Genomic DNA, 23882 nt, shown 5'->3' with positions numbered 1-23882 from the left:
CCCCCCTTTACGGTAATGGCTCAGGGAGTTCGTGGAGTCTCTCTGCAGTTGGGTGTTGCATGATGTGTTTGAGTGGCGGGAGGCATGCGTGCTGTTGGAGCCGGCGGGCACGGCGAGTTCGTTGCCGGCAAACAAGTTTTCATTTTTGCCTGGCCGCATTTGTCGCTGCCGCATTTTTTTTTTTTACCTTATTTTTGTTGCATTTGACTTTTCATTTAGCTTGTAATGTGGCTTTTCTGCTTCTTATTATTTTTTGAAAGTTTGACAGCAAAAAGTTGAACTGAAAAGCACGAGCTGCAGATAGGAAAACTTTCAAGAAAATTGTCATGCCGAACGTTGTGTAAATTAAAGGATATATTCCTAAAGTTCCTTACTTCAAGTGATCAATAAATAATAATACAGCTCATGCATTTATATTTACATAAAAATACATCCATAACTAGATTCACATGTGCATCCTTTTGGCTGTACTGCACTGTAATTTGCTCGCGCGGCGCACAATTTATGCAACAAGGCATTTCTTGACACTGCCACAACCGGCATGCAATCAGCGGATTGTGTGCATGTGTGTGTGTGTGTGTGTGCGAGTGTGCTCGTTGGCGGTGCCAGGCACTGTCTGCCACAATTGCAGGCGCTATGTCCTCGAGCGGCGCACAGCTGGCAGCCCAGGCACGTTGCCTGACAAAAGCATTCAGCCTAATTTCGCAAATAAAATATGCTAAATAAAAACGCTAGATACACCCGGAGTCAAGTAGCAACCACCCCCACCCCCACCCCCACCCTAGCGCTGGAATTGAGCGGCGCCTGCAGCCGGCACTTTTCTAATTCGCCATGAAAGGCAAACTATGCCCCCGTTGTTAAGGGCGCAGAAAACTTGGCCGGGTCCTTGCTGCTGGCTTGCAAATGGGGAGCGGCGCGAGTGGAGCTTGGCTTGTTCGCTTCGCGATGCACAATCGTTTCCGGCTTGCTCGCTGGGTGGGCACACTTTTTTTTTTTCCTAAATGTAAATAAGGAGAAGCGGAGCATCACGACTGCTGGATGCTCTGCAGCAAAGGGTAATAGAACAGAGTTTGTATCGAACAATAAACTTAGGGTGTCGATGGGGTTCAAACCGTGAACCGAACCACCAGTTACGCTGAGAAAACCACGTTTCCTGACTGAAGCTTTTCAATCTTAAAGCAGCCACTAGCTTACAACAAATATACCCGTTTTCCTCCGCAGCAACAAAGTATACCAACTTTTCCCCCCTAATCCTTTACGTGTGCTCCATTTTCTCCTACTGCCTCGATCTTTGTGTGTATATTAAAATGCATTGTTATTTTTGTCGAAGTGAGACCCCCCCTCCCTGTCGACGCCTTCCTTTATGTGTTTGCCGGCACATTGTCCTTTTTTGCCAGCCTTACACTGCACAAATACAAATACATTCCGGACATCACAGACAATGTTCGTTGCATGCAACTGTTGTGCCATCTCCCCCCCTTTACGATTCCGTGCCGTGCCCAGCATTCCCTTAGCCGCATTGCAGTCAATTTTTTTACTGCCTGGCCAGGCCGCTACACGTGACTGAATGTGTCTCTGCCCCCCTACCCCGCAGGTCCTTGCTCAGCCCCGTTCATTTGTTGACGCTCGTTGAGCATCGTGGAGCGTGTCCTGCGCTTTTTGGCCACAGAATTGAGTGTGTGTGTGTTTGTGCATCAAATATTGAAAGTATTACGGCTGCCAAGAGGCTGGTGTAAATATTTTGCAGCAAGTGGACGAACGGAGCCGCCTGATTGGGTTTCTTGGCAACATATATATATAGCCAAGTGCTGAGAATTGTATGGCAAAAACAAGCAAAGATTGTGAATAATACGGTTTTTGGCAAGCTCAAGCCCTGCGGGAAATTTCTGGCAAAAAACAGGTTGCCAACTGCGTCTATGATAAATGTAGACTGTAAATATACAATGTTATTGCGAGAGAACCCTTCTACGCGATTTTCATGAATTTGAGTCTTACCGCAAGGAAAATGGTGAATGCGAGAAAAGGGGATTAGAGAGGGAGAGAAAATAACTAAGAATATTAAACATTATTTTTACAGACGACTGAATTTGTAGCCACAAATCCAACTATAAACCTCAGCTCAACATAATATACATAATATACGATTTCAGGTCTTGTTTGTTGCATTTGTAAGATTTCCGCCCGCCCGTGTGCTCGTTGTCCTGTCTGGCTTCCTTAGACTTCACATTTGCTTAATGAGAATTTCATTTTGTGCGTTGTTTACCATAAACTACAAGAAATAGCATTCTCTTGCTGCTTTTCTGCTCCCCTTTCTAATTTACCTTACGTAGAGCCCTTCGGCTGCAATGTCGCAATGGCATTAATTTCTGCAAACTTATGCGGCCGCATCGACCCTTCCCGCGCTCTTTCTACTCCTCATACGAGTCTGGCCATAAATTACAGCAAACATTTGCCACACTTCCGCTTGGATCCCCTCGGGACTCGCCGCGTTGCGTTTTTAGTGGCATTTCTGCAGTTGCAACTACTTGCAGCTATTTTCATGACTTAAATCGGCTTATGGCACTCGGTCCGGGTGGCTTATCTGACCGGCGTCTGCCTGGTGTGAGCCAAAGGGTTGCGTTGCCCCATTGCTTAACAGGAGCTGCCGGCTCTATATGCAAGTGCAGAAAATCAATATTCTAGCCCCATACTTCTCGTCCGTTCTCAGTTCCGATGCCGGGACTGCCTTCATTGTTGTCGCCGTTCATGGCAATAATATTTAAATGGCCACTAAGCCCCCGGCTTGTCCTCTACTCTGCACTCCGCACCGTGCCGTTGTGCAGCTTCTTGAAATTTAAGCGAACTTTGATGCCGGACGGACACTATCTAAAATTGAACAATGCATTGTCAAACAAATTCAATAAAGCACATGAAAGCCTTAAGTGAGCTTCAGAGGCCCTGTTGTGGAAGCATTAAAACTTCTGCTTAAAAGCTCAATAAAGCTTTAGTTTAGTTAAATTAAATTCATTACTCAACTGCTGAGGCTTTCAGCTTAATTTATGGATTGTTTTTGCTAGCAAAAATATTAAAAGCTCTTGAAAGCTTTACTCCATTAAATTTGACGGCTCTGCTGCTTTCAGATCGTGACTAGTTGAAACATTTAAATAGTAAAGGCTTTTTAAAAAGCACATGAAAGCTTTTGAGCTTTGGCCCTTTTGCAAGCATATACTTGTAGTTAAAAGCTCATGAAACCTTTAAGCCATTAAATTGATTGTGCGACTGGATTGTGGCTTTCAGCTCGTGTAATTGGGGACTTTGTGCTTTAACTGTCATTTGTTAGCTGGCAAAAACAAGCAACCCCCCGTAACAGCAGCCAGCAGCAGCTCCAGGCCGCAGTCAACCCTTACCGCTAGCCCGCAGGTCACCCTGTCTGGCATACAACTGCATTGTAATTCCAATTCCAGACAACGGCGACGGCGGCGGCGTAAAGTCTAGTGCCGTCGCCCGCTTTGCGGCCAATGTGAAAAGCGATTTATTTCGCTTTATCAGCAGATTTGATTTTCTTTTGTCTGTTATTGAACGCTGCATTAAAGTGGACGCGCCAGGCATTTGTCATATCGCTGATTTACTAACCTTACACCAGGCATTATCTCTTGGCCCAGAGCCCAGCCCCCGCTTCAGTTAGGGGTGCAACATGGCGTAGCAATAGAGGTAACTAACACGAGCTGGTCCCGTTGTTTACGTGTCCCGGCGTCAACATAAAGTTTATTGAGGTAGTTACCACCAGGCGGCTGCAAAAAAAAACAACCAGCCATGCAAATTCCCTTTTTTATACACATATGAATATATGTGTGTATTTTTCATGCATTTGTGCAGCGCCAACAACCCAGGGCGGAACTTGAAATGAAACTGCAAACACGGCCCGTTGCCACAACAAACATGCATTAAAAATGATGTTCAGAGACAGCACGAAAAGAACGAAAGAGAAAAAAAACAAATGTGGAAAAAATTTGCAAATTGAATGTGCAGAGGTCGGCAGAGTGTGTGTGTATTGTGCTTAAGGGTTAGCTCGAGTGTTGCGCTATGAATACCGTTATGAATGTCACATGTAACGGAAGAAGCCCGTGCAAAATATGTAAACGCAACCATGTGCATTCTAGCTAGGTATTATTCGTGTCAGTTTTACACAATTTTACATATTTTCACCAACAACCGCGGGTTCAGTTCTTGACCATATGTATGTATATAAGCTCACACGACTTTTTTTAGTATTCTCGCATATACGGTACTTTTCCAGAGTTGCACTTGACAATAGCTTAAAATTTTGACTTGCATTGGCAGCACTGCGCGAACTTTAGCGCCTGCCTATTGTAAGACAACGGGGCATATTAGCGCTTGGCGCACGCTCTCTGCCATGCGGGGCACACAATGCAAAACCGCACGCCGTTTTCACGCCTAATAGTCTGCACATTTGGGAGTGGGTCCTGTTGCTTGTTGACTGACATTTTGCTCATTGTTGTGGGCTACATTGCAAAACAATGTGACCCAATATCCGCTTCATTTGCATATTTCCGCAGTACATATTTACACTGCAGTAGTTGTAAATTTGCCAGCTTGAAACTGTAAATTGTCGGGGCAGGGTTGCCAGGGTGTTTAATCATTTATCGATATCGGCACGTGTCTAATGCTTTTGAAGTAGGCTTTGCACGAATTGACATTGTTAGTTGGCTATCAAATCAGTTTTTCTTCCCAGTTGTGAAAAATTAGACGTGGGCCAAACATTTCGGAATTTTCAAGTGAAAAAACCAAAATTCCTTTCCGAAAAGCTTCGAAAGTTTTAATTTCATAAAGTAAATTTCAAATCGTCTGGAATTAATTTGTTTTGTTATTCGTTTGCAATTGGCTTTACGCGATGCTGGTAAACGTTACCCAGCGCGTTGCCGCTGGCACAAGCGTCATTATAAGCGGACGCAAATCCAGCGGCAACGGAACGGCAGCAGCAGCGGCAACATCACCAGCTGCCACTGTGAACAAAAACTATGAGATTAAGCCCCAAACTCGGGGCGCAAGTGAGTAACGACAACAACAACGACAAATACACAATTTTTTTCAATGTCATGCCGATGAACGACAGACAAAAAAAATGCGAACATAAAACGAAATAGCAATAGCCAAGCGTTGAGAGAGAGAACTAAACTGGGTGAGAGCTTTGGCGAGCGGAGCAACAAACAAAAAGCAGCGCTGAAAATATTTTTGCAATATGTACGTAAATGCGAATTATGAGCGAAACGCGCACACACTTGCGCATAATTACACATACATTCACATACATACACTCCCCCATTCGTCACCACGGCCCACGCTCTCCATGGCATTTCACTCTCGTTCTCTCGCGTTGCGATCAATTTTTTTTTTCACCACGTTACGCAATATGCGCGTTCCGTAGTTCTTTTCTTTTTGTGTTTGCGGACAAAGAATGTGTATTTCGGTTAAGTTTGAGCAAACGCTCACACACACACACACACACACAATATGTATAAATTTATTGCTGATAAAAAGATTGGCAACTTGGTGAATGTGTGTGTGAATCACTTGGCAACGAGTGCCAATTTGGTATTTTCATTATGACTAGCCCAGTAGCAGCTGCACAGTGACACGACAAACATTTGCATTGCACATAATACAAATTTATATGGCCTCATTATTGCATATACATACATTCATATATATGTATGTAAATGAACGGGCTGACAAGTGTAATTGATATATATATATATATATACAGAATTCTTTTTCCGTACAGTAACCATACAACCAGTTTTACGGTGCCGCCGTCCTAATGACACACAACTGATTAACGTGTACACACACACATACACACACACAGAACTGTCATCGTCACAGTCTAACTACGTCATACACGCGTGTGCCGGCCAGCGGTCAGTTCGTGAGTCCCGCAGTCGGGACTCGGTTATCCGCACATCGTGCACACACGCACAATTCGCAAACGCGCCTCTTTTTCTATTGTTTACCTTTTGTTCTCTCTCTCTCGCTCTCACTCTCGCCTTTGCCGATAAGCTTTGTCATGCACGCACTAATTTGTGCGTGCGCTGCGTGCTCTCGCTATCTCCCACTCTGCTGATCAGGCCGCAACGTGCGTTTGTTTGAGGTCAATAAACTTTTTGGAACAACTTTGTTATTTTTTCTTTCGCTCTTTCTCCCTCTACCGCGCTCTCTGGTGCGTGCGATGCGTGCGAATTTTACTCGCGACCTATTTCGACTTTTGCTGCTCGCATTTAAATTGTTTTTACGGATGTTCATTGTTTGACTCGAATGCATAAATAATTACGACTCGCATTTAAGCTTTTACTAAAAGGTTTTTTCTCCCATTTTCAGAAATGGCGGAAGGAAATGGCGAACTTTTAGATGACATTAACCAGAAAGCCGATGACCGTGGCGATGGCGAACGTACAGAGGATTATCCCAAGCTGCTGGAGTACGGTCTGGACAAGAAGGTACCTTAAAATTTAGGCCATATGTGGCAGCTTTTGGGTTATAATAATGGATCATATTATTTGCTGATTAGGTCGCCGGCAAACTGGATGAAATCTACAAAACTGGTAAACTTGCCCACGCCGAGCTGGATGAGCGCGCGCTGGACGCGCTCAAGGAGTTTCCCGTTGATGGTGCCTTGAATGTGCTTAGTCAGTTCCTCGAGTCAAATTTGGAGCATGTGTCAAATAAGTCTGCCTACTTGTGTGGGGTCATGAAAACCTATCGTCAAAAGAGTCGCGCCAGTCAGCAAGGTGTGCCCGCAACCGCCAGCTCCATACAGGTAAAGGGGCCGGATGAAGAGAAGATCAAAAAGATTCTAGAGCGTACTGGCTACACATTGGATGTGACCACAGGTATGAAAAAAATAAGCACAAACACTTTGTTGTTTGCATTTATTCATAATATATTTATTTCTGACCTTTGCAGGACAACGCAAATACGGCGGGCCGCCACCCAACTGGGAGGGCAACGTGCCCGGTAATGGCTGCGAAGTTTTCTGTGGCAAAATACCCAAGGATATGTTTGAGGACGAGCTAATACCGCTTTTCGAGAATTGCGGCACCATTTGGGACCTTAGACTCATGATGGACCCCATGACTGGTACAAATCGTGGCTACGCATTTGTCACATTCACAAATCGCGAGGCAGCCGTCAATGCTGTGCGACAGGTATTTAAGCCAACCTTCACTATATCAATCCATCCAACTGTCTCCCGGCCCCCCTCGACCCCAAACAGCAAAAACACTGTCCGTACATAAAGCGCTTTGTGTTCAAAGAAATATATACATAATCTACTACATACTTAACATATAATATATATTTATCAAAATTTCTGTATAGTAGGTAAAAAAAAAAAAGACAGTTCGTACCGATTCGAAAACGTTTTGGTCCTCAACACAGCCGCTTGCTCCCAAATTCTACAATCGAAAACTTTTAGTTTAAAGCACCAAAATTCGAACGATTTGATGATATATTCAACTTGAACAACAACAACTCCAAGAACTACAACCAGAATTATCCCGATTCGGCGCTTTGAGACAAAACAAACTAAAATGAAGAAAATCTTTATTGTTGCTACTTAAAAAAAAAAAATCGCCTGCCCTAATCTTTATCGCTAACGCTCTTACTCTTACGCTGTGCCTATTCTACATATCTATCTGTAACTTGTTATATATGCATGTCCTTTTATAAATTATATATAGATATATAATTTTGTTACGCGATTCGAAAGTACATTGCACTAGAGATCGATAGTGTTGATCGATAACCGAAAATTTGCAAATTTGAAAAGAGTTCTCTCTGCGATACAATAATAATTGAACTGCAAATATGTACAACCCGTCAGTTCCCCTCTTTATAGTTTTTAGTTTAATTTCTCTTATAATTTTTTAATTATTTCTTAGCCTTAAGTCAACTTGTAGCTCTAGCATATAAATCGTAGATTATTTATCAACTATCAATTTTGTAGGGGTACATTTTCATTGTCTGGTTTTATTGAAGAAGAAAAGCAGCCCGAGCATGTCCTTTACTACTATACTAACGATCCAGTCTTTAAGAACTCTGCAGAGCTTGCAATATAGTTAACCAAATCTAACAAATCTCTTACTAACTAAACCTTTTACATTAATATTTCAAATTGCCGCTACGCGAACAATCTCTGCAAAACATTTCAAAATTGGTAATGCAAAATTATAAAACATTATTTCTTAAATATTTTATCGTTTTGTTTTGATTCAAAAAGCCCCCCGACCAACCGCAACCCGAATCCCTAAACCACCCCAACCGAACGTACCCGAATTTAATTTTGTTCCCTTTTACAAAATTATTGCTGAGTTATTTGATTATGATTTCCATTTATTATTTATTATGATTAACAATTGAATTGGTATTAAAAATCGTTTTACCTTCCCACCCACAATTTAGCTCGATAATCACGAAATAAAACCCGGCAAGTGTCTGAAAATAAATATAAGCGTACCGAATCTGCGCCTTTTCGTAGGCAATATACCCAAGTCAAAAGGCAAAGATGAAATTTTAGAGGAATTTGGTAAACTTACAGGTAAATTGAAACGAAATTGAACTATTTAAAATTCTCAATTACGGAGCTCTATGAAAGGTCGCTTCATTTCTTTCTTTCCTAAGCGCCTTTTATAAAGCTCCAAAACAAAAATCGGCTTTTAAAACAAAAATCCAATTGGCTTTAACTGAATTGGCTAATTGCAGGCAGGCATAAATAAGGTTAGGTGTGTTAGCCTCAGGTTATTTTAATTTGATTATTATTTTATTTAATCATTTCTATGCTTTCATCATATCCAACAACATATCCATCCGCCATTCCAATGCCCATTCACATGCAGTACAAATTCATATCATTTCTCAAATCGAATTCGAAACTCTTTTCAAATGCGCTCGCACAGATCATGGATGCTTTTTAAGCAGCTCAAATCGTGTTTGGGTGGTACTCATACACCACCCACACGCCCACTTGCCACACCCCACATGCCACACCCACATCAACACACACAACCGCACTCGCAGACACGCCCATGCAATCCATTGGCAAATATCATTTGTCATTCGCTTACGATATTTATCTCTTATCAAACTTTATACTTATATACTATATTATATAATCTCCAGTCATTAACTTTGCGTACAAAAACCAAAATGGAAAAACATTAAGAAAATGTTTGAAAAACTACTCCAAAATTCTTAGGCAATGCATATTCTGTTCGTAAATGATTTTCAGTTGTACACCTTATATAGGAATAGGTTCCTTTCTATTTTCACGGTTATAAGGTCATCTACAATTGGTGTCAAAATTATATAATTGTGTGTGTATGTTATGCAATCAAAAGGTAAGATTGAGACCCCCCCAAAAATCGGCTACGGATGACTTTTGCAGCTGTACAATTTTTGACTGTTTCTCGGTAGTGAAAAGCAAATTCATTTATAACTCACCAACGAAATATAATAAATTTTTTAGCTAAAAACCTTATTAAATATTTCATAAATTCCTTTTTATTTGGCACGAATAATAAATAACTTACAAATTTTTAAGACTAGTCTAGATCTTACAAACACTCTACACTCGCTTCCCATCCACACACACACACACGCACACACACAGACACACAGAAACAACCATAATTTTTCATCCAAAAACCAAACCCGAAAAGTCAGTAATCAAAAAAAAAAGTCGCTGTACCGATGGAAACAAATTTTTTCATAGCAAATCAAAATTTTCTTTTGTTTTGTGTGAACTTTTGAACAATTGCAGCTAAATGATTTTGAAATTCGGAAAGGCAAAAAGATTGGTGTTACGATATCATTTAACAATCACCGGCTTTTTGTCGGCAATATACCTAAAAATAGAGATCGTGACGAATTAATTGAGGAATTTTCTAAACATGCACGTAAGTGATCCAAAACAAAACAAAAACAAAACCAAAAACAAACAACAAATATGAAATCAGCCAAACCAAAAACCCCTTCCAACCAAAATCTTTTTCAAAATCATCAAACACTCCCCCCACCACCTACCCCTCCAGCGAATTGGTAAATAAATGTACGTAAGGCATTCACTTTTTAGGGGCGATACTTGCAGACAGCCAGAATTGAAAACAACTGCAGCAGCAACAAAGTATTAATTGGATTTTTGTTTTGCAATTTTCGCTTTTAAAAAACAACTCTTTAAAATTATAACATCATGCCACACACACGATCCCATAAAAAAAAAAAAAGTAGCTCTGCAAAATTTCTACTGTAGAACTTTTGCCTGAGCTATCTATCTCTTTCCCCTATCTCTCTTTCTCTCTTTTAACTGCTAGAAAATACAACAAAAAATTAATTGTTACACTTCGATCATAATTTGTATTAATTTAATTCACTAAATGTGCCCAATTTGTTGACATTGAAAACCTGTAGCTAAACAATTTGCCAAAAACATTTTTGAATATTTTTGAAAACAATCCAAAAAGGCGTTACATTTTTTTTTTCTTTAGTGCAGATACATACATATATATATATATATATAAATATATGCTAAAACAAATCGCGCACACAAATAGCCCCATCAATTTAGTTAGGATAATACAATTCGTACAAATTCTGTTCTGGCCAATCATATAACTATGGTAATGACTGGAGAAAACACTTAATGTAAACGTGTTAATTCCCCACCCCAAAACTCATTTACTCGTAACTCTCTCTCTCTATCTCTCTGTCTGTCTCTATAAGCGCCCCAGCTGCAATTGAAGCAAATCGATTGATACTCAATTCAAATTCAAAATCAGTTTATTATACGTGTTTCTGTCTTTCTCAGTGTATACTATCTTGTTATTGTTTTTGTTTAATCCACCAAAGAAGTATCCAAGCTCAATGTGTGTGCTCTACAATAACTTCCATATTATTTTTACATTTTGCAATCTGTACAAAGCAAAAACAAACGAAATCCGTGTGCGTTGAAAAGAAATTAGTTTTTTTTTAATTTTTCTTCTAAGTGTCTTTCATTTCAAAATATTTAATGTTATACCCGCCTCTTTCTCTCTCTCTCTATCTGTCTCTATCTCTATATATATATACGTATATAACTATGCGAAACTCTCTTCATAATATATATATATATACACACCAAATACGTTTAGCTTAGCGCATTAATTTATTCAAAAATATTTGAAAAAAGTAAGGAAATTTGTTGGCATTGGTTTTCAAAAATCATCTGTATAAACGATAAATTTTAATATCGATACGATCAGGAATTTGCATTATTTTACAATGCACAAACGCCGCTTGTCATGTAAAATTTTGTGCATTTCTGTCTTTAATTTAATTATCTAATTCAATATTTCAAAGTACGGATCTTGATGCCGTCATTATCACACAGATACACCCACTCACAGACACACACACACACATGTACACATCCTAAAATGCTGTCAATACAAATACTTTTTTGTTGTATTTCTCTCTATATAAATATATAAATGTATGTGTGTGTGTGAAACAAATCATAATTATTTCGTAGTACTGCATTTGATAATTTCAATTAAAATTTTAATTTAATTTAATTAAATCTTAATACTCATTTAACGCATTCTCCTTTGTATTTATAAAAACAAAAAAACAATTGCAATATACATACAAATCTGTAGCTGGCCTCTACGAGGTAATCATCTACAGCTCGCCAGATGACAAGAAAAAGAACCGCGGTTTCTGTTTTCTCGAATACGATTCACACAAGGCGGCTTCATTGGCCAAACGAAGACTTGGCACTGGTAGAATTAAGGCGAGTATTTAACCCTACCCCCTCCCTCCCGAATCGTTTAAAACAATATCAAGAACTTCTGTGCTTTGCAGGTTTGGGGATGTGATATTATAGTCGATTGGGCTGATCCACAGGAGGAGCCGGATGAACAAACAATGTCCAAGGTTAAAGTGCTCTACGTGCGAAATCTGACGCAAGACGTTACAGAGGATAAACTGAAGGTAAGTTTGTATCGATTAGTGCCAATTTAATTCCAAGTTACTCACAAATTTCCCTTTAACAGGAACAATTCGAGCAATATGGCAAAGTGGAACGCGTTAAGAAGATTAAAGACTATGCCTTTATACATTTTGAGGATCGTGATAGCGCCGTCGAAGCTATGCGTGGCCTTAATGGCAAGGAGGTCGGCGCCTCGAATATTGAGGTAAATCCTATTTTAATCACATCCCTCTTTTGTTCATCTATATATGACATTTGTTTAATTGAACAGGTCTCACTCGCCAAACCACCATCGGACAAAAAGAAAAAGGAGGAAATTCTGCGCGCACGCGAACGACGCATGATGCAAATGATGCAAGCGCGTCCAGGAATCGTTGGGTAAGTGCTTCCAGCTGCCAGTTAACTACATTTTCGGGGCCTTGTACGAACGAACAAACGGGAAGCGCTACTCGTTGTTTACGCTTGAACCTAAACGAATCACTCGTTGGACAACGAGTTACTCATTGCACAACGAATCACTCGTTGATCTAGTGTAAGCACAAAGAGTCTTTCTTCGTACAGGGCTTATGTTCACATACATTTACAATAAACACAATACACCCTTACAATCCTTGTCTAGCACAACGCAAAATTGGCGCAAAATTCAAAAATCCATGCAAGATGTTTGCTTACAATTGGGCTAAGAAATTCGATTCAAATGAAAATTTTGAGAAATATGTTTGCTTTTCAAGTCGCCATTATCCACAATAAGGAATCCGAATGCGATTCATTTAATTTATTTAACTTTATATTTTCTTTCTTTTTATTGCCAATTGCGACTCGCCAATCGCCTCGTGATCAAATGGGCGATCTCAATTGTTTGTTGCTTCACTGCCTCCCATCACACGACAAACCAAAACCAAAACCAAAACCAAAACTATAATCAAAACTAAAACCCAACACTCTGACCATTGGTTGCCATGTAAAGATTTGAAACATTGTCTCCATACAGAAACCTGTCGCCGACACATCCCAGCATGATGTCCATAACGCCCATGCGCCTACCAGGGGCGCGTATGCCGCCGCTGCGCACACCGATGCCCCGTGAATACGGTAAGTTGGGCAAATACGCCAATAAGTGAACCAACCCAATCGATAATTCTCATCCAAGTATCAAAAATATGTATGTGTATATATATATATACTTAACGAGTGCGCACATGTCTGTGGCTCCCAAAATGAGAGAAAAACAGAAAACGAGAATGAAATCGCAGGATATTAAACGAATACGAATTATCTAACTAATGTTGTTAAACGAAATTTTGATTTAGTTTCGTAGTTTTTTTTTTTCGAATACCAACGAGCGTTACCAACGAGGTAACTTGTTTCTTAGGTTTAATGTTTAGTTAAATTTTAGATAAATGTATTGCTACAATGCCACAGCAAACTAACCCTGAACTAACAACTGAAGTTGTTTAACCATAACCATAGACAGAAACAATTAATTGGTCTGCAGCTTACAATATTTGGTTTTTCATTAAACACCTTTTATCGTTTTTATCGTCTCTCTCATTTTAGTTAGTTATTTTTAAGGTTAGAAAGCGCGCTGCCCACTAACTTGTACGCTCGTGCCCTCCCTACTAATACTAATACTACTACACACACACACACACACACACACTCACACTCACACTCACAATCACATTCACACACAACGGCCTAGCACCACATACCCTACACAGTCTAGTACAAAAGTATCCAGCTAGATTGAGACTAACCAATTGACAATTGGCATATAATTGAACCAATTTGCGCTCACACATAACCAAACTTTGATTTATAATTTTCACATTGTGCTAAACGTAAATAATTCATATCTGCAAGTTTTGTATGTCAATGCTCTCTTTCTCTCCTTTTTTTCTATCCATTTTCATAATTTGTTTGCATGTCCGTTTCTTTTCGATGTTGTCATTCGTTTCATTGTCTTTTCCATATTATCTTCGGCTCTCCTCCTACTAAGTACATCTTCAAGATGCTCTACTCTCTGACAACAACAACTATTAACTTACTAATACCACTACACATAGTTAGACTTAACCTCTAAACGTTGTTCATAGCTGTGTTTATCATTATTAAACGTTGCAATTGTGTTCTCTGTGTAGCGAATGTTAAGCACCCTGTATACTGTTTGATGTTTTATCACCGGTAAGTAATCCAAGTCATCAATCTACTTAAACCTACATTTGTATCGAATGTGTGTGTGTCAGCCACGCCCACCATATACTCCCCATCAGCGTTTAGATCGCGCCCAATTCGAGTTACAAATTGGTTAAACGCAGCTACCATAGGTTCTCGTTCTCCCACACCCTCACGCATACACACCCTCAAGCATACACACCCTCAAGCATACACACACTCAAGCGCACACACACACACTCACAATTTAACAGTCGAATTATTCCTTAATTAACCTTAAACCTTTAACCAAAATCCTATCCCAACCACATTGACCAAATTTCTAGACTACGATTATGATTATTTTGGCTATTCGGAATTTCGCCCCGGTTTTGGTGCTGATTCATACTATGATGATGTCTATCGCGCCTATGAGGGCGAATACAGCTATTATGATTATCCGAATAGCGCCAGCGGCAATGGAGCTGCCGGCGGCGTCGGCAGCGCTGCTGTTGCCATGTCCAACAATTCGGGGGGCGGCGCCGTCTCCCTAAACGCCTCGCAGCGTCCAAGATCCCAGCAAGGTGGCTCGGCCAATTCGCCGGTGATTATGGTGCGTGTTCTAAACCGTTTCATTATGTTCCTAGTCTCGCGAAATCACAGTTACAGTTGTTGCCAACAGATACAATTACAACACGCACTCAGAAATACAAATGATAAATCTAGTAGCTACTTACTGTAGAATTGTAATTCGTATATGTAGTTTGACTCGGGCTGACGGCTGAAATTGGCACTTTGAAAAGCTCAATGTAGTTGCAAAGTTCGATTGCTATAATAAAGCTCCTCATGTGCCATTTTCAGCTAGTGTCATGATTATTCGGTTCGTGCTTAAAGCTGAAATTGGCAGCTTGAAAAGCTGGATTACTATAATAAAGCTCCTCTTGTGCCATTTTCAGCTAATGCCGATTGTGTTTTTTTTTATTTTGATTTTAATGAGCTTTGCTTTCAGCATTTTTTTGTTTTTGCTTTTTAAGCCAAACATTAATTTTAACAAAAATTTTTATATTTTCATTTACACAAATCCAAATTTGCATGTTAAATGCTGCCAACTGCACACGACCCACAACAATTAACACAGCGCAGCACATCATTCCACACACACACACCACCAACACCACCAACACCACCACCACCACCCACTACAGCTCACCGACCCTCACAAAATCTTTTGGCCAACATTTGAGCAATGGAAACAAATTTATGATTTATTATGCTACGCTTTGCTTTATGCCATGGAAACTAACAGACCAAAACCAAATTGAATTGTTACACCTTGCGCTTTATGCTTTTATTAAACTTTGCCTTAATTGCATTAAATGCTTTTTATTGCTATGCTTTTTTTAATTTTATTTTGTTAATAATTATCATTTATCCACCGTGCTTCTTAAATTTTGTTAAATTTATTTAGATTTTAAGTTTAAATGCTTTTTAGTTACAACAAAAAAAAACATAGCATACTTTTAAGAAACGCCCATTGCTTTAGTTAAATGCTTTAATTATTTTTCAATTGTGTACGAAAAATTTAGTAAATTATTTGATATTGTGTCAATCGCAAGCAACAGAAAGCTATACAACAAAAGTTCTACATAAATTGAGCTGAAGCTCGTTTTGAATTCTTGCTCTGTGATTTGTTAAGTACTAAATTACATATATTAAAAGACAGTAAAGTTTGCATTTGTTGCTCAAACCGAGCACATTTAGTATACACCAAAGACAATACACACAAATATATATATTAGCATTTTTTTCTCAATCAGACGTAAATTTCATACATACATATTTACTACATATAAACATAAATATCTACATACTTATATTATTGTATGTAAATACAAGAATCTAACGCGTTTATTTCGATTTTTCTTTTCTTTCTTTTCTTTTAATATATGTTCTTGTTATACTATTTATATATATATATATATATTTTACAATATATATATACAATTAAATCATTTGTTTTTCGGTAACAAAAAATTTTCTAAACTTTGCAAACCAAAACAAAACAAAAATTATATATATGTTCGTCAAATCCAAACAAAATTCCAAAAAAAAAATATATATCCATAAATTAATGCAACCAAACAACCAACGACCAATCATAACCAAAAATCTATCGACAAACTTTTTGATTCAAAAACCAACCAAAAAAAAAATTATTGTATAAAAACCCAAAATCCCCGCTATTCAATTTTTGCCCAACCGTCTTTTTCTCTCTAAAAAACGAATTTCGAAATTTGCAACTGCATTCGACAACTAAATTCCAAATCCAAATCCAAATGTATTTTATTCGCTTAATTTAATTTCATTTGAAATGACCAAATTTGACAATTATCTTGGCGATCCATATATATTATATATATCTTACACACAATTTATATTATGTAAAAAAAAATACTGTTAAACTGCAAAAATTCGAAATCGAACCAAAAAACAAATCAAAACCAACGCTCGAATACCTGGAATATCTGAATATGGAATCATATGGAATGCCTCGCTCTGGAATATAAATATAATATATCGAATCGAAATACACCACACAACACAACACACACACACACACACGCAAACACGAAATGCACACTATCACACATACACAACCACACACTACAACATGCATGCATGCCATGGTGATGATGATGATGATGGTGATGATGATGATGATGATCATGATGATGATGATGATCATGACTAGGGGGCTGGCCGTGGGCATGGAATCACAGTCCCGCGTGGCCGAGCCGTTGGCCAACGTGGCAGCATCAGTCGTCTGGGGGCCCAACAAGCGCCACAGGCGGCGCCAGCGGTGGCGGCGGTGGGACAGGCGGCGGCGGCTCATCGGGGGGCGGCCACCGTTCAGGGGGCGCCGGCAGCAACCGGGGGGGTCCGTGGGGTGGCACCAATGCGTCCCAGCGCTCCTGGCACCCAGCACGTCAAGCCGCTACAAAATTTACCAGGTGAGCTCAACAACCACAACAACAAAAAACAACAGCAACAAAACAAAACAAAACAAAACAACCACCAAACCCAAAGTCCAAACATGCTCAAAACAACAACGTTCAAATGCAACAACTGCAACAACTGCAGCAGCAGCAGCAGCAACAACCACCGACACGAACACCATCAAACAGCAACAACAGCAACAACCTCAAAATGCATAACAATACAAATTCATATAAATTAATAAGTAAAGCCAAGTAAAATGCTACTTCCAGCCCACACACACACCAACACTCACACACACCAACACTCACACACACACACACACACATATATCGTACAAACCGACGGTCTTATGTGGTCTGAACCACCCGAAAAGCTTGTTATGGGAGCATCGTCAGGTTCACTTAAATGTCGTGTTTTTTACTTTTATTAATATTCCTTTTTCCTTTTGCATTTTGTAAACGTGTTTCAATGTTGTAAATTTTTTGTCAACAAACTTTGCCAATTCATTAATGTTTTCTCTTTATATATTTATCTTTTAAATGTCCATATATATATATATATATTTAAATTATAAATATATTTTCTTACTGTAGTTTTTGCCTCCTGCTGCTTTTGGATTTTGGCCACGATCAATTTTCATTTTGAATATCATTTCGACAGCGCTCAAATGTATGCTACAGTTCTTGCATGCTCCTAGTTCGGGCTTCTTGCCAAAAGCAGCAAGCAGCTCACACACACACACACACACACACACACACACTACATACACACACATTCACACGCACATATGTATATGGAAAGCCACTGTAACAAATGATATGAATGCATATATATGTTTATGTACATATGTATGTAACTTGCTGTGTAAACGTTTATGAATCGATTAGTATTTAAATATCACCCTAACAATGCCCGCCAAGACCACCCCCCCCCCTCTCTCTCCCACTCCCCTGCTACTACAACTTCTGGTAGATAATGTTGTCAAATGTCAGTGGAGAGCTGAAGATATACCCTTTTCTCGCCCCTTAGAAGCAGCTACCCGACAATAAACAAATTTGACGTACGTGTATATAATTTTTTTTTCACTTTTTGGTTACATAAATCTATAAACAAATATCTGATGCGTTGGCACAATAAATATATTTTTCTAAATTTGGAGTATAATATAAATGTATTTGTCATATTAAATAAATAAGTTCATGCTTTGCTAATCATTTTATTTAGCAAAAACCGTTCAATATTAGTAACCATATCCTCTACACACATATAACATAAATATATAAAATATATAAATAAATAACAACACACCTGTACATTTATGTTTTTATTTGGTTAAATAATTGTATATATACTCTTTTTTGTACACCAAATACTAATCGATTCGTGTTGACTATACACACAAACACTTACACTTAATATAATATGATTTGTTATAAATATAATTACGGCTACATATACATATACATTTATATATATATATATATATATCTATAAACGTGCCCCAATGTTGCACGCTTTTGCCGCAAGCTCTATTAATATTGGCCAAAGCAAAAGCGTGGCACACACTACAAATATATATATAAAATCAACATCTTTAGTTAATTGTACTCTTTTACACGCTTTACTTATGTACGCCCACATTTTGTATTGTCCACACACATTTCGTAAGCTTTTTTTCTTCCTTAAATAGAGAACGGCTTTATTTAATCGTATATATATATATATTTATATATGTACACACCACACTCGAAATTGTAAAAGACAATAGATAGCAAAAAAACCAACTAAAATCTGTTTCTAGCTGGATCTGCACTCAAGACTTACATGGAGGGCAACTAAGCGTAGCTCCTCGGTCGTCAGTTCCGTGCGCAGCGACGCGAGTCGTTCGCCGAGCAAGAAACTGAAGCGTCAGAGCTCCTCGAGTAACAAAATTAAATCACACAAATCCAAGAAGCATTCACGCAAGTCCAAGTCATCTCGTACCGAAAAGAAAGAAAAAAAGAGGAGCTCTAACTAAAAAAACAAAACAAAAAAAAAATAAGACGAATTATAATACACAATCAACCAACACGTACAAGCTAATATGCCTGATTTTGCGAAATCCTTATTCGAGAAACACACGCACAAAACTCTCTCTTCCCCAATAATTTTTTTTTCTAAAAGGCAGATCAGTTCAATTTTTAAACGACAAAGATATCGTTATATCAAAATCGAAGCAATATTTACGCAAAATTCCAAATTAACAGGCGAACAAGACACAGCGAATTGTGTACAAGATACAGCGCTCCATTCAAAGAAAGCAAAAAGGAAAAGGCCAAACGACTTAATGAAAAACATACTTTGTCCCCCCACCACCACCACCACCCACCCCCACCCCTTCACACACTTAATTCTTACATGTTGCTTAAAAGGCGATAATATCATGTACAATGTTTTATCTTACACGTGCACCAACACACACACACACTCACACTCACACAGCATAATCGCTCACACACACACACACAAAACACACACTCACGCACACTCATACATCTGTGTCATGTTTGTGTACAAATAACAAGTCCCCGACGTTTATGTCCAATTAATAAGATTTTTCTACATTTTGTTGTGTAATTGTACGCAGAAAACAAAAAAAAAAAAACAAATTAAATGAGCTACCTAATAAAAAATCGAAAAATCTGTGTGTGTATATTACTATATTTTATTTATTAACAAAACGAAAAAAGTTATAAAAAATAACTAAATATAAAACCATATAAACCCTCTGTTCAACCATAGACCAGCAAAAAAAAAAACGAAAAAAAAATATCCAAAATGAAAACATGAAATAATATGAAAGAACTCTGTTCCATTTGTAGTATTAACAACCAATTTTAACTCTCTCTTTTTTCTCTTTTTAAATCCGGTCCACACCCAAAACACGACCACGCGTGCATATGAAAAACAACACACATGCACACTCAAACCACACACACACACACACACACACTCACTCACACACACACACACACCAACGAACGCCATATGCATTCCTGTTGACGAACTGCAGTAGTCGGTAAACGTAAGTTCGATGGAGGTCACCAAAATCCGGCAGATGTTAAGCGACGTTACCAGAGCGGTTTAATAGGAAATGGCGGCAGTTGGGGCAGTTTACCGCTACCACAGCAACCCTTAGGCACAAATGGTGAACAGTGGTATATGGATACGTTTTCGGCATGGAGTTAAAAAATAAACCACAAATAACAGCAGCTACAGTTAATATATGCAAAACCACACGCGGAATTAAGAAGGCACACCAACAATAACAACAGCTACAGCAAAACACTCGGCACATAAATACACATGCATATGTATACATATATATATATATATATATGTGTGTGTATATGTATCTTTTTATCTTTTCCAACTCTACAACGAGCGTAGCTAAAACTTAAAAAAGCAATAAATCCTATATAACAAAAATGAATTAAGAAAATTATAATTAATTGGGCTTAATATTATAACCCTTTAAGAAAACGTTTTTTTTCCGTTGTGTTTAGATATTGCTTTGCACATCTCACTCTCTCTCTCTCTCTCTATAAACCCGAAGGAAATAATTAATATAAACATAGCATATATATCTATAGACTTGCCGCAGCATTTTAGCAAACATATTTCGTTCAACTTGATAATGATATAAATAATAATTAGAGCATTATGCTAAACATATTTTAAAGGCAAAAGAATGAAGAAATCATGTAAAATCCACTTTTTAAAATTCGAGAACTGCATACGTTTTTAACTTGAAATCGAAACAATAATTGAGCATATAAAAACAAAATGAGCAAAAAATAACTACGCTATAATCTATTTATATCGGTATATAGTGCAGTTAGGCTCGTATTGATTTTTAAAACATAAGAAACTTTTTTATACATAACGCGAAAACCAAATTGAAAAACAAACTAATATTATATATTAACATTTTACTACTATTTGTATACAAAACGAATCAAACGGCAAATTAAATAGGAACCTAATTGTATGACAAATTGCACGTTAATAAGAACAACAACAACAACAACAATGAGTAAACACATAAAAGAAATTTCCTTCAAATGTAAATAAAAATGAAAAAAAGAAAAAGAAATTTAAAAATTACATAAAATTAAAGCTCTAAAAATTGATAAAAATTAATCAAATTGATAAAGTAATTCAGAAGCAAAGCTTAATGAAGAAACATTGACTGAAATTATAAAAAACAAACAAATGCAAAAACAAAATATGATAAATAAAATATTAAATAGTTTGGCGTTGAGAGTTAAGAAAACTAAAAATTAGAGCGCAGCAGCAAGTGGCATTATTATATAATGTCTGGCGCTGCACGTTGGCAAGACTTTCTGATTAAATTGAACTATTTTAGGTAACTTGAAATCAATTAAAACCAGCAACAAATAAATTATGTAGAGCTAAGAAATTTGCACAAAACAAAAAAACGAAAAGAAAAATAATTAAAAAATATACACGCAAAAGATACAAGATACAGCTAAAGCTACAGCTACAGATACAAAACGCAGCAGTCACAAGAACTGAATAGCTGCTATCGAGAAGCAACGAATTAGTAGGACACACACAACACACACACACACACACACATACACACATACACAGACATCACAGTTTAACAAACAATTAATACAATTAATTAGGAACTATAAATTTTACAAGCGATAATATTATAGGGAATTTAATAACGGTAAATAAGCAAGTAAACATTAATATATACGAAAACAAATAAAATCAAAGAAATTAAATTACGAAATCAATTAGCCAACGCGTCTAGCAGCAGCCCTCAAAGATTTAACTTACATTAAAAAAAAAAAAAAACATTTAACATCTAAAAGTAAAACGAAACTTCCAAGTTATATACACAACTTTTCCTAAATATTATTTTTGGTTTTTGTCCTTAAAAGTTGACATTCTTAGAGTGCTGTCACAGATTCATAGCAAAATCGAAACGTATAAACACACATATATTTAGCAAACTCTATAATAATATATAACTAAGCATTATTTAACTGTAACTCCATGCCTCCTAGACGACAAACATCAATACGAAATGAAATATGAGAACAAAAGATACTTTTCGTTAAAACATTTGTTAAAAAAATTATGTAAAATTTTATTTTTCCTTTCGGTCTATTCCAATCGATATTTTTTTTTTGCTAGATCTCAAGTAAAACAAAAAGTTAAGTAAATAATAACAAAAATGTATAAACAATTAAATTAGTTATAATCAAATAACAAGCAAAACTTCCAATTTTAAACTCAAGAACTCAAGATGAAGAAGATTGAAGATGATGTTTGAAAATGTAGGCGTGAGTTTTTTAAAGCGTATCTATAAACATTGTTCAGCAAGCGCCTAAACGGAATATATGATATTTTAAAATTTAATCACAACACACACACACACAGCTCCAGATACAGATACAGATAGACACAGACACCAAGCAGTTGCCTAAAGTTAAATATATACGAAGAGCAAAAAATACTTTTAAACTTGCGCAAAACAAAACAAATTGAGAAAAAAAAAACAAACAAACAAAACAAATTTGCAACACCAGCAAAGAACTTTAAAACATAATAATAATAATAATACATTATCAAACAACAATAAGAACATTTACTACAAATTCTAAATGACCATAGTTAAGCTTAACTTTAGTAACACACTCACACTCTCACACACTCAACACACAGATAAACGTATACCCTAATATTTAAAAGTACACCCCTGCAACAGAGTAAACTGCAGCCGCAGCAGCCGCAGCAAAGTGTGCGCCATTTTCTAACTAAATAAATCTAAACATTGAGAAATATTATAAAAAAAAAAAAACGAAAAAAAAAAACAATCACAAATATTTAACCAATTTGTTGTACTAAGTTTCGTCGTGCACATTTTTTTTTTCCTTATTTTGTGTCTAATTTACATCAAAGAATATTATTTTTATCCATTTCTATTTTTTTTGTTTAACACACACAAACAAAGCCGCGCATTTTTTCTTTTGCATGTTAAACAATTTTGTTTATGCCTTTAAAAAAAGAAAGATAACGAAATTTTGGAAATTTTTGGTGACTTTGAAACTTGAACCCATTTTCAATTGCAAATATACATATGTATACATATAACTAATGATAAAGTTTTGTTTAATTTGATGCTGTACTGATTTTATATTGTTTTAAATTTGTAATTTTAATTATAAGTCTTAATTGTTAATGTGTTTTAATTGTAAACTACAAAACAAATTGGCAAAACCTGTTACACAATCCGTTAAAGTTTTCACTTTGGTTACCAACGAAAAACAACAAAAATTAAAAAAAAAAAAAAAAATTAAATACAATACAAGACTCATTTGAATTATGTGCCGCTGCTGCCTTTGCAGTCATATAATTGTTTTCAAATCCCCCAAATCCCCCCCCCCCCCCCTTATTTTTGGAAGGCCCAAAATTTGTTGTTTCGAAAACCCCGCCCCCCCTGCCCTTTATATTTTTGTGTTAAATATGTATTGTAATTTGTAATTTTGTTTAATTTTTTTCGGGAAAGCAAAAACGTTTGGCAAAATTAGTTTTTAATTTGAATATTTAGTTTTGTTTGTGCGCTTAAGTTTTCAATATTATGTTATATAAATAAATATATATATAAACAAATATATAATAAACTATA

General features: G+C 37.2%; 1 protein-coding gene across 15 annotated transcripts in view; it reads left to right on the top strand.

Moving 5' to 3' along the window:
* The window catches only part of Syp (Syncrip), a 50921-nt gene extending 27341 nt beyond the window's left edge, over positions 1 to 23580 (top strand). For 2 of the 15 annotated variants that reach the window (XM_064693315.1, XM_064693313.1), the window contains 12 exons: positions 6376 to 6494; positions 6566 to 6887; positions 6961 to 7202; positions 8458 to 8593; positions 11688 to 11821; positions 11893 to 12021; positions 12084 to 12224; positions 12291 to 12397; positions 12987 to 13111; positions 14521 to 14786; positions 16926 to 17184; positions 20226 to 23580. In XM_064693315.1, coding sequence (XP_064549385.1) covers positions 6376 to 6494; positions 6566 to 6887; positions 6961 to 7202; positions 8458 to 8593; positions 11688 to 11821; positions 11893 to 12021; positions 12084 to 12224; positions 12291 to 12397; positions 12987 to 13111; positions 14521 to 14786; positions 16926 to 17184; positions 20226 to 20401 — 2156 coding nt within the window. In that variant the 3' untranslated portion in view covers positions 20402 to 23580. Of the gene's footprint in view, positions 1 to 4747; positions 5049 to 6375; positions 6495 to 6565; positions 6888 to 6960; positions 7203 to 8457; positions 8594 to 9814; positions 9951 to 11687; positions 11822 to 11892; positions 12022 to 12083; positions 12225 to 12290; positions 12398 to 12986; positions 13112 to 14520; positions 14787 to 16925; positions 17185 to 18974; positions 19242 to 20225 lie in introns of those variants that run through there. The other 13 variants (XM_064693311.1, XM_064693310.1, XM_064693317.1 and 10 more) reach the window with 13 other exon arrangements.
* Positions 23581 to 23882: the final 302 nt, after the last annotated feature.

Source organism: Drosophila montana, unplaced genomic scaffold (genome assembly GCF_035044405.1).
Source record: "Drosophila montana isolate Dmon_TW-CO22-7 unplaced genomic scaffold, ASM3504440v1 contig_3733_1, whole genome shotgun sequence".
Lineage (NCBI taxonomy): Eukaryota > Metazoa > Arthropoda > Insecta > Diptera > Drosophilidae > Drosophila > Drosophila montana.
This window is presented reverse-complemented; position numbering and strand designations above follow the sequence as displayed.